Source organism: Anopheles gambiae, chromosome 3 (assembly GCF_943734735.2).
Source record: "Anopheles gambiae chromosome 3, idAnoGambNW_F1_1, whole genome shotgun sequence".
Taxonomy (NCBI): domain Eukaryota; kingdom Metazoa; phylum Arthropoda; class Insecta; order Diptera; family Culicidae; genus Anopheles; species Anopheles gambiae.
In genome coordinates this window covers 84,358,959-84,373,438 of record NC_064602.1, presented here as the reverse complement: position 1 = coordinate 84,373,438, position 14,480 = coordinate 84,358,959, and the positions used below count along the sequence as shown (strand labels likewise).

At 41.9% G+C, this 14,480-nt stretch overlaps 2 protein-coding genes across 3 annotated transcripts; one reads left to right on the top strand and one right to left on the bottom strand.

The window, feature by feature from the left end:
- Window positions 1–360: 360 nt before the first annotated feature.
- On the top strand, window positions 361–3,069 carry LOC1271218 (dynein axonemal intermediate chain 2). Of its 2 annotated transcripts, XM_309969.5 has the most exons (6): window positions 361–521; window positions 594–1,700; window positions 1,786–2,199; window positions 2,271–2,400; window positions 2,462–2,545; window positions 2,616–3,069. In XM_309969.5, exons 2-6 carry the CDS (start codon window positions 627–629, stop codon window positions 2,684–2,686), a joined length of 1,773 nt encoding a protein of 590 aa, XP_309969.5. In that variant the 5' UTR covers window positions 361–521; window positions 594–626; the 3' UTR covers window positions 2,687–3,069. The 2 variants fall into 2 exon arrangements, with proteins under 2 accessions (XP_309969.5, XP_061513169.1); XM_061657185.1 differs by having other exon boundaries at window positions 361–1,700.
- Window positions 3,070–3,147: 78 nt separating this feature from the next.
- LOC1271219 (meiosis-specific with OB domain-containing protein) lies at window positions 3,148–4,998 on the bottom strand. The gene is made up of 2 exons (XM_061658478.1): window positions 3,908–4,998; window positions 3,148–3,830 (listed from the first exon to the last, which is right to left on the bottom strand). Exons 1-2 carry the CDS (start codon window positions 4,836–4,838, stop codon window positions 3,298–3,300), a joined length of 1,464 nt encoding a protein of 487 aa, XP_061514462.1. The 5' UTR covers window positions 4,839–4,998; the 3' UTR covers window positions 3,148–3,297.
- Window positions 4,999–14,480: the final 9,482 nt, after the last annotated feature.

The following is a 14,480-nucleotide window of genomic DNA, read 5'->3' as shown; positions in this document are numbered from 1 at the left end:
TCCTAATCGGTGAGGACCCCTCTTTTTGGCGCCAAGCGTTTCCATCGTACCTCGTATCGATTGATCGATAACTTACGGGGAAAACTGGTTTTGTTGTTCTCGTAGTGACGACCGGATGTGGTAGCGTTGCCGCCATTCAACCGGTGCCTAAATTCGTTATCGTATCAAGGCCACGGTAGGCAAATAGTTCACGGATCATGGACATTAGTTGGGCCGTTTTTGTTTTTCCTGAAAAAGGACATCATTGCGTTTGAAGATACAGCTGTAAAGCTGGCTATAATCTTGGACGTTCACAGATAAGACTGAAACGCTTACTTTAGGGACGCTATTACTATGGAAACGAACATATGACGTGTTCGTAGTAACCGTTCGGGTTTTCCTTAACAACAGGATACGAAATAACCCGATCGAAGTAAACAACCTTGACAGTTGCGAAAAATTTCATGCCCTCCTTTCCTGGGCACAAGGGCCTGGCAAGAGAATTTACAAAATACGTCCAAAAATTAAACAAAAATAGCTCGGTTAGTGTAATTGCTGTCTGTCTTATTATTAATTCGCGTATATTAAGTCACAGAACCGTGTCCTATCAGCAGCCTGTACAGTGAAATCCAGCCCGAGGCACCAGCATGGACATACAGTACGTCTACCAGAAGGAGCGCCGCGAGTTTGGCAAGCAGTGCCTGTTCTCCGACAAGAACAAGGTGGAATTCTCCGAACCCGCCAACCATGACCTGTTCCGCGAGTACATTCTGCGCGATCCCGTCTCGGTCGGCACGCAGTACAGCCGGCAGATGGCGATCAGCGAAGCGAACACGGAGAGTGCGGAGTACGAGCATCACGGTATCCTGCACTCGGAGGGCGGTTGGCCGAAGGACGTCAACTATCTCGATCCGGAGCAAACCGTGCGCTACCGGCGCAAGGTGGAGAAGGATGAAAACTACATCAGCCAGCTGATGGCACTGACCAAGCCGATGGAGCACTGCATCTTCCAGAACAATGCGGTCAACATCTACGAGAAGTACTTCGACGATCTCGAGCCGGCACCGCTGATCGAGCGGAGCAGCTCGCGCACGCTGAACGTGTACCGCGATCCGAGCATTTACAAGCAGCCGGTAACGCATCTGTCCTGGTCGCCGGACGGTGGCACCAAGATTGCCGTGTCGCACTGCAACATGAACTTTGGCGAGGTGCTCGGCAAGTCGGTCTGCTCGTACATATGGGAGGTGGAAAATCCGAACGCTCCGCTGCTGCGGTTCAAGCCGACCAGCTCGATGATCTGCCTGGAGTACAATCAGAAGGACCCCACGACGCTGGTGTGCGGTATGTACAATGGGCAGGTGGCTGCCTGGGATACGCGCAACGAGCAGGAACCGGTCATGATCAGCGAGCGGGAACATTCGCACCGCGCTCCGGTCAATTCGGCGCTGTGGATTAACTCCAAAAGCGGCACGGAGTTCTTTTCCGGCTCGTCCGACAGTCAGGTGATGTGGTGGGATACGCGGAAGCTGTCGCAACCGATCGACAAGCTGCTGATGGATCCGATCAAGGCGGACGAGCAGGACCTGTCCCGGTCGTACGGCGTTAGCTGCCTGGAGTACGAAACATCGATTCCCACGCGCTTCATGTGCGGCACGGAACAGGGCATGCTGTTTTCGTGCAATCGGAAGGGAAAATCTCCGCAGGAGAAAATCGTTTTCAGGGTGAGTAATTACAAGGCATTGGGGTGGGTTTGTTGAGGACATTTTCAATCACCGGTTTGCACCTACACCATCCCATCGATGCTAGATGCAATGCCACACGGGACCAATCTACGCGCTGACGCGCAATCCCGCCTTCGTGAAGAACTTCCTCACCATCGGCGATTGGATCGCACGCATCTGGTCGGAGGACTGCCGGGAGAGCTCGATCGTTTGGACCAAAAACCACGACGTAATGCTGACGGACGGGGCCTGGAGTCCGACGCGCTATTCGCTGTTCTTCGTGAGCCGCGTCGACGGTGTGCTGGACGCTTGGGATCTACTACAGCAGCACAGCGAACCGACGCTCAGCATCAAGGTGTGCGACGAGAGCCTCAAGTGCCTGAGGGCCCACGAGTCGGGCCGGCTGGTCGGTACGGGCAGTGTGAAGGGAGCCACGTTTTTGATCGAAATGTCGGAAAACATGACGTCGATCAGAAATGACAAGCCACTGCTGACGGCGGTAAGTTGGGGAAGGAGTCCGCGAAGGTGGATGTATTGACAATATTACTCTTCCATTCCCGGAACGTACAGATGCTTGAGCGGGAGAATCGTCGCGAAAAGATTCTGGAGGCGAAATCGCGTGAGATGAAGCTGAAGGTGCGCACCCTAAACAGGCAGGACGAGCATACGGAGGATAAGCCGAAGCTATTCCAGTGTCGATGTGAGTACTTTTTACGCCTTTTTTGTGTGATAAATTGTTACCTTTTTCCTGTTTGCTTCAGCTGCTTGTGAAGCGGCCGAACAGGAGTACCTGCAGATGCTGGAAAAGGAACGAAAGTCACGCCACCCGGAGGAGTATGAAGAAGGTAAGCATTCCTAGAGGAACCAAATCTTAAGCAGACTAGCGCAATGATTATCTTTTCGTTGGTGTTTTAGAATACGACCCGAAGAAAGTGCGCAAACCGTACAAACCGGAAAATTACGAGTCCGATGGTGAAAATGAGTAAAAAGGGAAAACAAAATACTGGAGATGACACTTGAGGTCCACTTCTTGAAGCATCATACAAATCGTATTTATTGCAGACGGCCAATCCGAAGCTGCTACTGTTATTCACGGTGTTTCACGCTCTGCAATTCTAATCTTTAACAATCCTGTACCACAGTGTTTGCCTTTTTTACTGTATCAGGCACAACAGTCGACAAATCCTAAGTAATCGATACTATCAACGTATTGGCCGGCAGACGCATATGGTTTAAGTGTAGGTCTTGCCTTGGTCTTAATGTAATCGCGTGTTTAGATGTTTACTTAGAATTCCACAAAACCCGAGAGCGTCGTCTCTGCATTTATTCACTGCTTTCCAGCATGCCTTTATTTCCTACAAAATGTTCAATATTTACAAGCATTTTTTTTCAATCTCGTATTAAATTTAAAAATCCATTAAGGCTTCTAGGTCCTGATTTTTATTAAACCTAAATTTTAAGAAGGTAAAACAAATAAGCAGATTATGTAAAATCGTAGAAACTCCGTATTCCATCTAGGCTTCTATATATTGTAATCAATAGTTCAATATTACAAAGCGTAATACAAAAAAGGAAACAATTTCGATTAATACCGTCATCAGTAAACCTTCAGCTTAGCCTCCACCTCGGCCGGGTCCGCGATGGCACAGTCGACGATGGAGTACAGATGCTGAAACCGTACCGCCGACCGTCGCTTCACAATCAGCCGTACCGCACAGCGATCGAGCAGATACTTCCACTTCAGCACCGTCCGCTGCGTGTCGGTTTGGCGCAGAAATGTGGCCACATCGCAGCAGAGCACGGTTTCTGCCACACGGCTCGCCATCCGGCAGCCGGTCAGCGTGCCCGTGTGATCGGTAACGTCGACCGCGATGTCAAAAAATGGCTCCCGAGCATCGGGTGCCGTCGTCTGCCCTGGGCAATCGTACTTTCCACACGTCCCGTTCGGTTCCCGCACCAGCGACCGACAATGAGCGCACCGTTCGCTAACGAGCCGCGAGCAACCGTCGAGATCGAAGCGAGTTATAACGGCGTAGCAAAGGGCGGTAAATTGGTCCTCCTCTTGCACCAGATCACCCTCGGTACGGTCGAGAATCTGCTGCACCGTCATTACGGTGTTTATGGTTGATGCTGTTGGTATGAGAAATGCAATAGGATTCGTATTGGAATATATAATTGAGAAAAAAATGGGAAATAGAATACTCAACGATCAACGGAACCGGACGCTAGCGAGCATACGACATCAATCTCCTGCGTTGGGATGCTCCTGGCGTGGTTGAGCAGGCTCGCCAGCTGCGGTACAGCCGGATCTTGCGTGATTATCGTCTTCCGATCCACCGCCAGGCAGATGGTTTTGTAGTACGCGTTAAACTCGGCTCGCGCATCCACGATCAGCAGGGTCGTCTTGAGCGGTACCCACTGCTCCGACCACCGGATGTAGCTGTCGGACCAAAGCTTCATCAGCACCCCACCGTGGCTGCCGTCCATCAAGATTACCTCACGGAACGTTTTCACCTGATTGCTGCGGGCGACTCGAACATCCCGCTTGGCGCGTACCGCACGCACCACAACGAGCACGTTGAACGTTTCCCCATTGCAGCCGGAACCGCTCGCGACAATGTCGGCCAGCGGGATGGTTTCGCCCGGCTGCACCAGCGGCACCCTCAGCAGGGCCCGAAACCGTTGCAGCTCCTGTGCCGGCCCGTCGTGGCGCGTTATCTGTGCCCCCTGAACCGTCTGGTCGTTCACCGTGAGACAGTACGGCGAGGTAACGGTCGGCGAGTACTGCTCGGAACGGCCAAACATCGAGGCAGCAACCTGCGGCCGGTTCACATCGATCACGTCCCCGATGGCAAACGCACCATCGTAGTGGATGATAGTGTCCGCCTTACCCCACACGGTACAGTTGATGGTGTCACGGTTCGAATCGCGCAACGTGAGCGTGAGAACGCCCCGGGCCGTCTCGTGCGATGTGTCCGCGGTGGTCGAATCCGCCTCGAACGGTCCGCGCCCTTTCGGGTGGCCGCTGAAATAGCGCGGATCACTTTTCGCTATCACGACCCCGACCAGGATAAAGTTGCGCGTTTCGTCGTTGATTTGGGCGATCGTTTTAACGGTCGAAATTTCGGACGCACACATCCTGCCGGCGATTGGGCAGACAAACTGAAATGTCGACGGCAGCAACTGGGTTGCTTTGGTTGTGAAGAAGGAACTGGCACCATGGCTATCCTTGGGGCGAAGACCTCAAACAGTAGAATAGGAAAAAAATGTTTCATTTATTTTACCGTCCTAGTAGGCACGCATGGATTGCTCTACCGTTCAACGGTTTGATTGGCTCATGGTACAGTGCGGTGCACAATTGTGCACACGCTTCAAAACGACGAAATTAAACTTATTTCGATAGTTTTTTTTTTTCTTAGGAAAAACGTCCAAACAACTGCTATTTTGCGCTGGGGTTAAATTTGAAAGTTAAGAAAATAATTATATTCTCGGCAAGCACATTTCAGACTGTTGTTTTTTTAATAGAACATTTTAACTTCAAAGTTGGTGTGTATGGCTTCCAAATCTTAATGAGTTTACATGACATTTAACTTAACATTGAAAATAGATTATGTTCATTATTTGAAACTAGAAAGAATATTTTCCCAAACGCCACAGATTAAGCTTAAACGACTTGAAAATCAAATATCCATAGAAAAAAAAGAAAACTCCATAGCTTCACTGGTTCGCTCAATAGATCAGTTCGGTTCTAGAGCTCGAGCAGTACAGACGTAGATGCAGAGTGCTCAGCAAAACAAAAAAAAACTAAAGACAAGTGTGCGTTAAAAATACTAGCGTGTGGCAGACCGGCACCATGTCGGCAACGGGACAATCTAGCATCAAGTTGGACTTTTCTCATGTCCCAAACAAGCCAACAACTAATGAAGTGATTGACTTCATAACCGGGAAACTTGGAATTTCGATGATACAGGTGAACAGAATTCACCTCCGGACGTCGTCCGTTTCATGTCACGTAGACATCAAGGAGCAAAGTATTGCCTTGGACATCGTAGAAAAGAACGATGGCAAACACACTATTCAGTGTAAAGGTGTGGAATATCCCATACCAATTACTATGGACGATGGGTCAACGATCGTGAAGATTCACGACGCTTCAGCGCAAGTTACAAACACACACATAAAAAACCACATGCAGAGATACGGAGACGTTATCTGCGTTACCGAAGGTGTGTGGAGCGACGCCTTCGCATGTGCCGGTATTCCGAACGGATATCGGTAAAAGTAAGGCTCAGCCCTCTACGTTACGCTAGCGTTACGCGTCACGCCTGTTTATCACAAACCCAAGCAGCATTTTGAACATTTGTTTTAACCGCCGTGGATGAGCAAATTAACAGATCATCATGTCTTAATATTGTTTATTTTTATATGATAATTAGAAAAGCTAAACATTTTGAACAAACTTAAATAAGTACAGCAATCGCTAATAAAGATAAATTCATAGATAATTCATTAGTATAAATAAATAATAATATTATTATTAGGCTATCATTTTTAACAGCAATCAGAGTTGTAACAACTTCAAGAATCATAATTATAACAATCTTATACATAAAAAAGGGTAAATAAAAAATATTATTTATTTACCCAGTTATTGATAAAGCAGGATAATGAAATACTTACAAGTATTTATTAACCTCATTAACCTAACTTTAAAAAAAGAGCCCTCGCACCCAAAGTAATGTTTATTCAAAATGGTCGGAAACATAGATTGAATAGGTAATAATTTTGTTTCATGGATACAATTTATTTATAAATATTTTTAATACTTTATATTTTCTAATCATAGGAAATATTACTCCAATTGAAAGCTTTTGGGATGTTTATGAAATTCCTTCTTTCAGACTATTTTTCATAAACCATAATGCAACAATGAAAAATATTAAACTTATGATTTACTTGTTATTTAAAAATAAATCTCGTAGAAATCGATTCATCTTAAATCAATTTTTTTTATCGCAATTTAAAATATTTTTTAATTCAAATAATGTACACTGGTCGGTCGCCTGGATGACAAAACTGTAGTAAAAATGTTGTTGGGAATATTTTAAGGGATGTAACGCTTCTCCAATGTAACGTAGAGGGCTGAGCCTTACTTTTACCCGGATATCGCTACGTTAGGATGGTAATCAAGAAACAAATACCATCTTATATCCATATCAACGGTGAAACAACTCTCGCTACCCATAGAGGACAGCAGCACACATGTCGCAAATGCGATCATCCCGTACACCACGGAATGACCTGTTTGAGCAACAGAAAGCTCAACAGCCAAAAAACAAACCTAATGGATAGGCTAAAATCGTACGCAGACGTAACGACGAGTGGGATCCAACAGAAACAAAATACACTAAATACAACAACTACGACGAATACAATCCCAGTGGAACAACCACCACAACCTCAACCGGGGACATCGGGACTGAAATTTATACCAATAAAACAAATTGATGCAATGACGAACGATAACAGCACCGTCACAGAGACAGCGGTTAATTTGGAGACCAATAAGGGGTACAGGTCACGATCGCCTTCGGTGAAAAGACAAGCTGAAAAAAAACTGACTGACTTTATAACGGTAGAATCGAAACGATGGCGAACGAGGTATACGAAATCGGCTGAAGACAAAATTACAAAAGGTAGGAGACAATCTCGATAAATTATAATTACTAACACAGCTGAAAAAAAAACGATTCGACACATCGCAAAGTAAAAGATAATTTCGAAATGGCCAACACCACTACACATTCAAACATAACAGAATTCAAAAAATCCTATCGTATAGGAAGTATCAATATCTGCAATATATCTAACACAACCAAAACAGACGCTCTTATAGCCACAGTAAAAAAGCTAGATTTAGATATTGTTATGTATTTAATTCTCATTTATTAGGCAGAAAAGTTCACATGAGGTTTTTTAAGGAGTTGTAGCAAAAAGTAACCAAACGAATTCAATAAGGTGTAAAGAAGGAATGACATTTAACAACAAACGAAAGGTAGGGTCAACCTGTCAGGCGTTATGACACAACTGTCAAATACCAGGGTTCATATATAACAGATATAATATGCATGCAAGAGGTCAATGATTCGTCATTGGAAATAATTCAAGGCTATGAATTAATAACAAACATAGATGAACGACAAAGAGGGACTGCAATAGCTTTGAAGCAAGACATTTCATTTACCCATGTAGAAAAAAGTTTAGACGGGAGAATTATATCCCTATGCTTTGGCAGAACAAAACTAATTAATATCTACGCACCATCTGGTAGCCAAAACAGAATACAAAGAGAACGTTTCTTTCAACAGTCGTTAGCATATCACTTAAGACATCCCGTTGAAAATATAATTATTGTAGGAGATTTCAACTGCATTATTGATAAAAAAGATGCACTTGGAACCTCGAACTATAGCCCAGCATTACGTAATGCAATTGATAATTTGAATTTAGTAGATACTTGGAATTTGTTAAAAAACGATCCAGAATTTACTTACATTACTTCAAACTCTGCTTCACGTATAGATAGGATCTATATATCACGTAATCTAAAAGAAAATCTCCGCTCGGTTGACATTCACAGCGTTTCGTTTAGCGATCACCGTGCTTATGTCATACGATTAGCACTGCCAAATAATAATCAACAAATAATAACAAGGCAAAAGCTATGGTCATATAGGAAATATATTACAACACAAGAAATTCAAAACGAATTCAAAGAAAACTGGATAAGATGGACCAGGCAAAAAAAACACTATGGAAACTGGTTAACATGGTGGATAAAATATGCAAAACCAAAAATCAAAAGTTTTTTCCTATGGAAAACTAAAATGCATTACAAAGAATATAATCAAACGCATGATAGGTTACAATCTAGATTAAATGAATCATATTCGAAGCTTGTAAATAATCCTGATGAAAAAATAACTATAAATCGTTTAAAAGCTGAAATGCTTACACTACAAAGGAAACTGACACAAAACTTTATCAAAGAAAACAATAACTACATTGCAGGAGAACCAATGTCTACTTTTCATCTATTTAAACGAAGGAAAAATCGTAATTTCATTAAAAAACTCCGTTTAAATAATCGAACATTAGAAAACGAAAAAGAGATACTCGACGCCATTCAGGAACAATTCAAGCTACTCTTTTCAGGCAACGATAATTGTTTAAATTCAACTCCAATTATTCCCAGAAAAATACCTGAGGCATGTGTGCTCAATAATGATCTAACAAAAGAAATTGAAACTGTAGAAATATTTCATACCATTCGAACAGCAACTAAAAATCGTAGTCCAGGATTAGATGGTTTACCATATGAGTTCTATGAAACATTTTTTGATATTATTCATAAGGAACTTAATCTTATAATCAATGAAGCTCTTGATAATGATATTCCACCCGAATTTGTTGAAGGAATAATTGTTTTAATACCAAAAGATAATAATACCTTCGAAATCGAAAATTGGAGGCCTATAACACTGCTCAACGCAGATTATAAGATTTTTAGTCGAATTTTGAAATTCAGAATGAAAAATATCCTTGACACACACAATATCCTAACATCTTCTCAGAAATGTGGCAACGGAAAAAACAATATCTTTCAGGCACTTCTTTCGATTAAAGATAGAATTATGAACCTCAAGGAAAAGAAAATAGCAGGAAAACTCATCTCTTTTGACATGGAAAAGGCATTTGATCGAGTCGACCATACATATTTGTATAAAACCTTGACGGCAATTGGATTTAAAGAAAACTTTATAACGCTCATCAAAAAAAATTTACTCAGTATCTACTTCAAGATTGTACATAAATGGATCCCTCCAAGAAAAACTTCATATAAAAAGATCGGTAAGGCAAGGAGACCCCATGGCAATGCATTTATTTACCTTGTATATACACCCGCTTCTATGCAAATTAGAAAACATATGCAACAGTCAGAATGATCTAGTCAACTGTTATGCAGATGACATTTCTATTATCACAACGGATCTTAATAAAATATTCAACATAAAAAAAGCATTCGAGGAATACGAAACTGAGTCAGGAGCAAAGCTTAACACAAACAAATCCCTGGCAATGGACATAGGAGTAGTCAATAATCAAAATAGAATCAACACAGAATGGATTGAAAACAGAGAAAAAATCAAAATCTTAGGGATTCTATTCACAAACTCATTTCGTTTGACGATGAAATTGAATTGGGAAGCGACAACACATAAGTTTGCTCAATTAGTAAGACAGCACAGAATGAGGGAGCTCAACATTCAGCAACGGGTTATACTAGCCAATACTTTCCTAACATCGAAATTGTGGTACATTGGATCAGTTATGACAATAAGCAAATACAGTATCGGACATTAAGATAGGACCCTTTTTTTTCAATGCACCGTGCACTTGTTTTGCCACGTTACTTGTGTTTGTGTGTGTGTATGTGTGTATGTGTGTGTATGTGTGTGTGTGAGTGTGTGTGTGTGTATGTGTGTGTGTGCATGTGTGTGTGTGTAGTAGTAGAAAGAGAGTGTGCTTTTTAATGTGTATTTGCAAGTGCGCGGGTTTGTGTCTGAAAAACATAGCTTGCCATGATGTCATATTGCATTGAAATTATTCTTATTATGTGTGTTATCATGTGAAACATTGTGCGTTTACACTTGGATGAAAACTAAAGTTTGCATCGACAGCAGCGCTTGTTCCTCGGACGAAAACGCAGGTGTGCTGTTTCATGAATGTGAATGCGACACCGATGCGAAATGGACACGCGCACAATAGCAATGAACTCGGCATTCCCTCACAGGTGTTTCTCCAGTGCACGCCATAGAAATGCCTGCGTGCATCTCTGCGTTGCACGTTGTGTGCGAATGGTAAACTTTGTGCGTGCATTGAGCTGGCGCGCAGTTATTCTTTTCAATGGGCGTTTTGTTTCATGAGCGCGGCAGTATTCTTTTCTCGATTTTGAAGGGAAGACGCTTACTCGCGTACTCGTTGATAGTTTTATCCATGCGATGTTTTCGCTGCTCAAAAACGATGTAATTCATCGCGTATAGAAGTAGAACGCAGGCAGAGCACGGGATCAGCCGTGTCCAAGTTTTTAACCAGCGCGTTCTTGACGGTCCAAGCAAGCAATGTTAGTAACAATGGGTCGAGGTAAACGTTGTACCGATTATCAGCGCCATATGTAAAAGCGAATGGCTGCTGCTGGCATTAAGCGCAAAAAGATCGAGTTCGTAATGGAACGATCGCGCACTTTTGTGGCAAACGCGCTTCGGACAACCGAAACGTGCTTGGACAACTGAAACGCGCTTGGACAACCGAAACGCGCAAGTTAACCGGACGTCCTCAGAAGACCACGGCGAAAGAAGACCGTAACATTGTTAATATATCGAAAACACACTGATCGCGAGGGCGGTGGTCCTGCTTATCACACCAAAAACCTAACCCAAAACACAAAAAAAAACTACTTACAAATCTATCCGAAACGACCTACTTGTGAAACAAACACACACATCAATACACATTCAAACATTCATCCACACACACACACACACACACACACACACACATGCACACACACATACACAAACACACACACACATACACACACATACACACACACACACACACACACAAACACAAACACATACAAACCACACATAAACTTGGCCCAACGGGTGCACGGTGCGTTAAAAAACCAATGCCCTATCTTTCTGTCCGATACTGTACCATCTTGGGAGGCTTACATTCTATCTGGGAATATTCATATGGTCAAATGGAGGGCCAAGAGTAAAAATGCAACAACTTGCTCTAAACAAAGCCAAGGGAGGTCTTAACTTGCTAATACCAGAACTCAAACTTAAAACATTATTGATCAACCGACACCTAATTGAAAAACAACACATGCCATTTACAAAAAGCTTCTTGAATCAAATAGAAAATCCACCTAACATTAAAGATCTTCCATCATTCTATCCTTGTTTAGTGCCAATAAGAACTGAACTAGCCTATTTAAATGATAGATATAAAAATAATCCTTCAGCAAAAGAAATTTACAAAAAAGTTACGGATTCGCTTCCTCTACCACATATTCAATCTAAAACACCATCACTGCATTGGAACAAGATATGGCGTAATATTAATAATAACAAAATGAATTCAAAACAACGAAGCTACTATTATCTTTTGGTAAATGAAAAAATTATGACAGAAGAAATTAAATTTAAATTCGGAATGAAAACAAACCCGAACTGTGAGAAATGTGGAAATATCGAAGATCTCGAGCATAAATTTAAAGATTGTAAAAATATTAAAAACATATGGATATTGTTTACACAAATAGTGAAGGACGAGTTGCATATAAAACCAAATTTTCATGAACTTATTAAACCAGATATGAATAATATAAAAAAAGAAAAAAGAGCTAAAATTATGTCATTATTTATCAATTATTTAATATTTATTTACAAAGAGAATTTCACCAATAGCATAGGCAAAAATCAATTGAAAAACATAATATGTTAAACAAGAATTATTATAGATTTAAGCTAGCGAATAAGAATTTTTTGTTATAAGTGTGAATAAACTGTTCTTTGTTTTATAAAAAAAAAAAATAGATGGCGTTTTACAACTCCTTATTACAGTGGAGCGCCGTTTATCCGGGCTTCTCGGGACTTGACCTCGCCCGGATATGCGAATAACACGGATAATGGGTCAAATGATATATTTTATCATCAATTCCTGCTTAATTATTGGAACATTATCTTATTTTTTCATAAAAATAATTCAGATTTTATCAACTTCATGTTTTTAGAATAAGAGTATTTGAAATTTGCCATGAATTATACCGTTTTTTTGTGATGAAAATGAGCTCTTATAACCGCTTTTTCAAATATCCTTCTCATAACGCAATGTAAGGCCGAAAATACACGGACCGGAATTTCGCGGCCGCGGAATTCCGCCTGCTGTCAAACCCATATACAAAGTGTCAACGGCAACTTTCCCGAACTGTCATATCCATACATTTTTCAGCAAGCGGAATTCCGCGGCCGCGAAATTCCGGTCCGTGTATTTTCGGCCTAACATTTGTATTGAAGTGTCATTTCCCAACAGCACGGATTAACAGACAACCGGATAAAAGGTACCCGGATGAACGGCGCTCCACTGTATATTACTGTCCTTTTGTTGCAATGTGTTTCGACAAGCTTCATCTAATCATGGCCTATAGCCATCTAACTTTCCGAGCAAAAATCTTTATTCAAATCTCACTTGCCTCAGTGCTGGTGGTTTCCGTTGGAGTTTAGTATTTAAACAATCGTATTGCCGGTCTCGTAGTACAGTCGTCAACTCGTACGACTTAACAACATGCCCGTCATGGGTTCAAGCCCCAAATAGACCGTGCCGCCATACGTACCCTACCAGCATTAAACGGCTTTGAAGGCATTCAGAAGGCATTTAAGGCCTTAGTCGCCTTAGAAGGCGAATAAAGATTTCAACCGAAACTTTCACGGCTGTAACGGGTTCTCTTCGAAATCTTTCAACTTTTTGATTCAACGAGAACAGATAGCTTGCCGCCTTCTCAGCTTGTTTATATACTGGTTTGGCACCCTCACCAATGTAACTGCCAAATAGAGCAGTGACAACGCTTTTGGTTCCAAACTGAGAAAGCGTGTGTTCAAATCCTGATTTTTGTGATTTTTTCTTTGTTTATTTCTTTTTAAATTAATATTTTTTTGCTATAATTAATACAAACAAAATTTATGTGAAGCAAAATAAAAATAATACCTTTTCAAACAACATAATAATTACTCGATCTTCACCCTTGATTATCAGGATGGGGGAAATATGTATCTCATTTCTCCTTTTATTAGAGTTATCGAAATGAGTTTGATATATTAATACCTTTCAACGGGTTGGTCTTTAACAATCGAACAATGCAGACCATCTTTAATAAAGTGATATGGCTCAGAGCTTAACGCAAGAGAACATAACAAGGAAATCGTGCTATCGAATCTCACCCTCATATCTGGAAACACTACAACAGTGCAATGCTGAAGACGCTTGTAAGGTTTTCTTTTAACAGTTGCAATTTCAAATTTCAAATTAAAAGCGAATTTTTTCATTGACATATTTCAAAGGCATTTAATTACTGCTAAATGCACTGCTGATCGCCTTCAATTCGCCGGCGATTACAAGGCGATTAGAAGGCATTTAACGGAAATTTGCGGATAGGGTAGGATTGACTATCCTGCTATGGGAGGAAATCAATTAGTCATTGAAAGCCAAGCCCACAAGTGGTACAGGCAGGCCTTGACCGACAACGGTTGTTGAACCAAAGAAGAAGAAGAAGATCGCCGTTCTAGTTCTAGCGATGCATAACTTCAATGCGAAATCATACAACAGTACAGAGGAAATGAGAAAGCTCTCTTGGTATCCCACAAACAGATGGCGCCACCAGCTTTTTGCTATTTTTAGAATGTATGAGTCGTTTGCCGTCTGCTAAACGAAGTCTTTCTATATTCCGTTTAGGTAGAGAGCTTGAGTCGTTTAGAACCCTTTTAGTGGTCGTTTAGTGGATTTGTGGTACTTGGGTTTAAAGTTAATGAAACACCATCTGAAGCACACCTAGACGGTTCGTTCCGTTTCTCAATCGGGTCAATTGGAACTTGGTTCATAATTTCAAAAGTAGCCGATTCGGACGAAAAGGTGCCGCCGCTCCACTAAATCCAC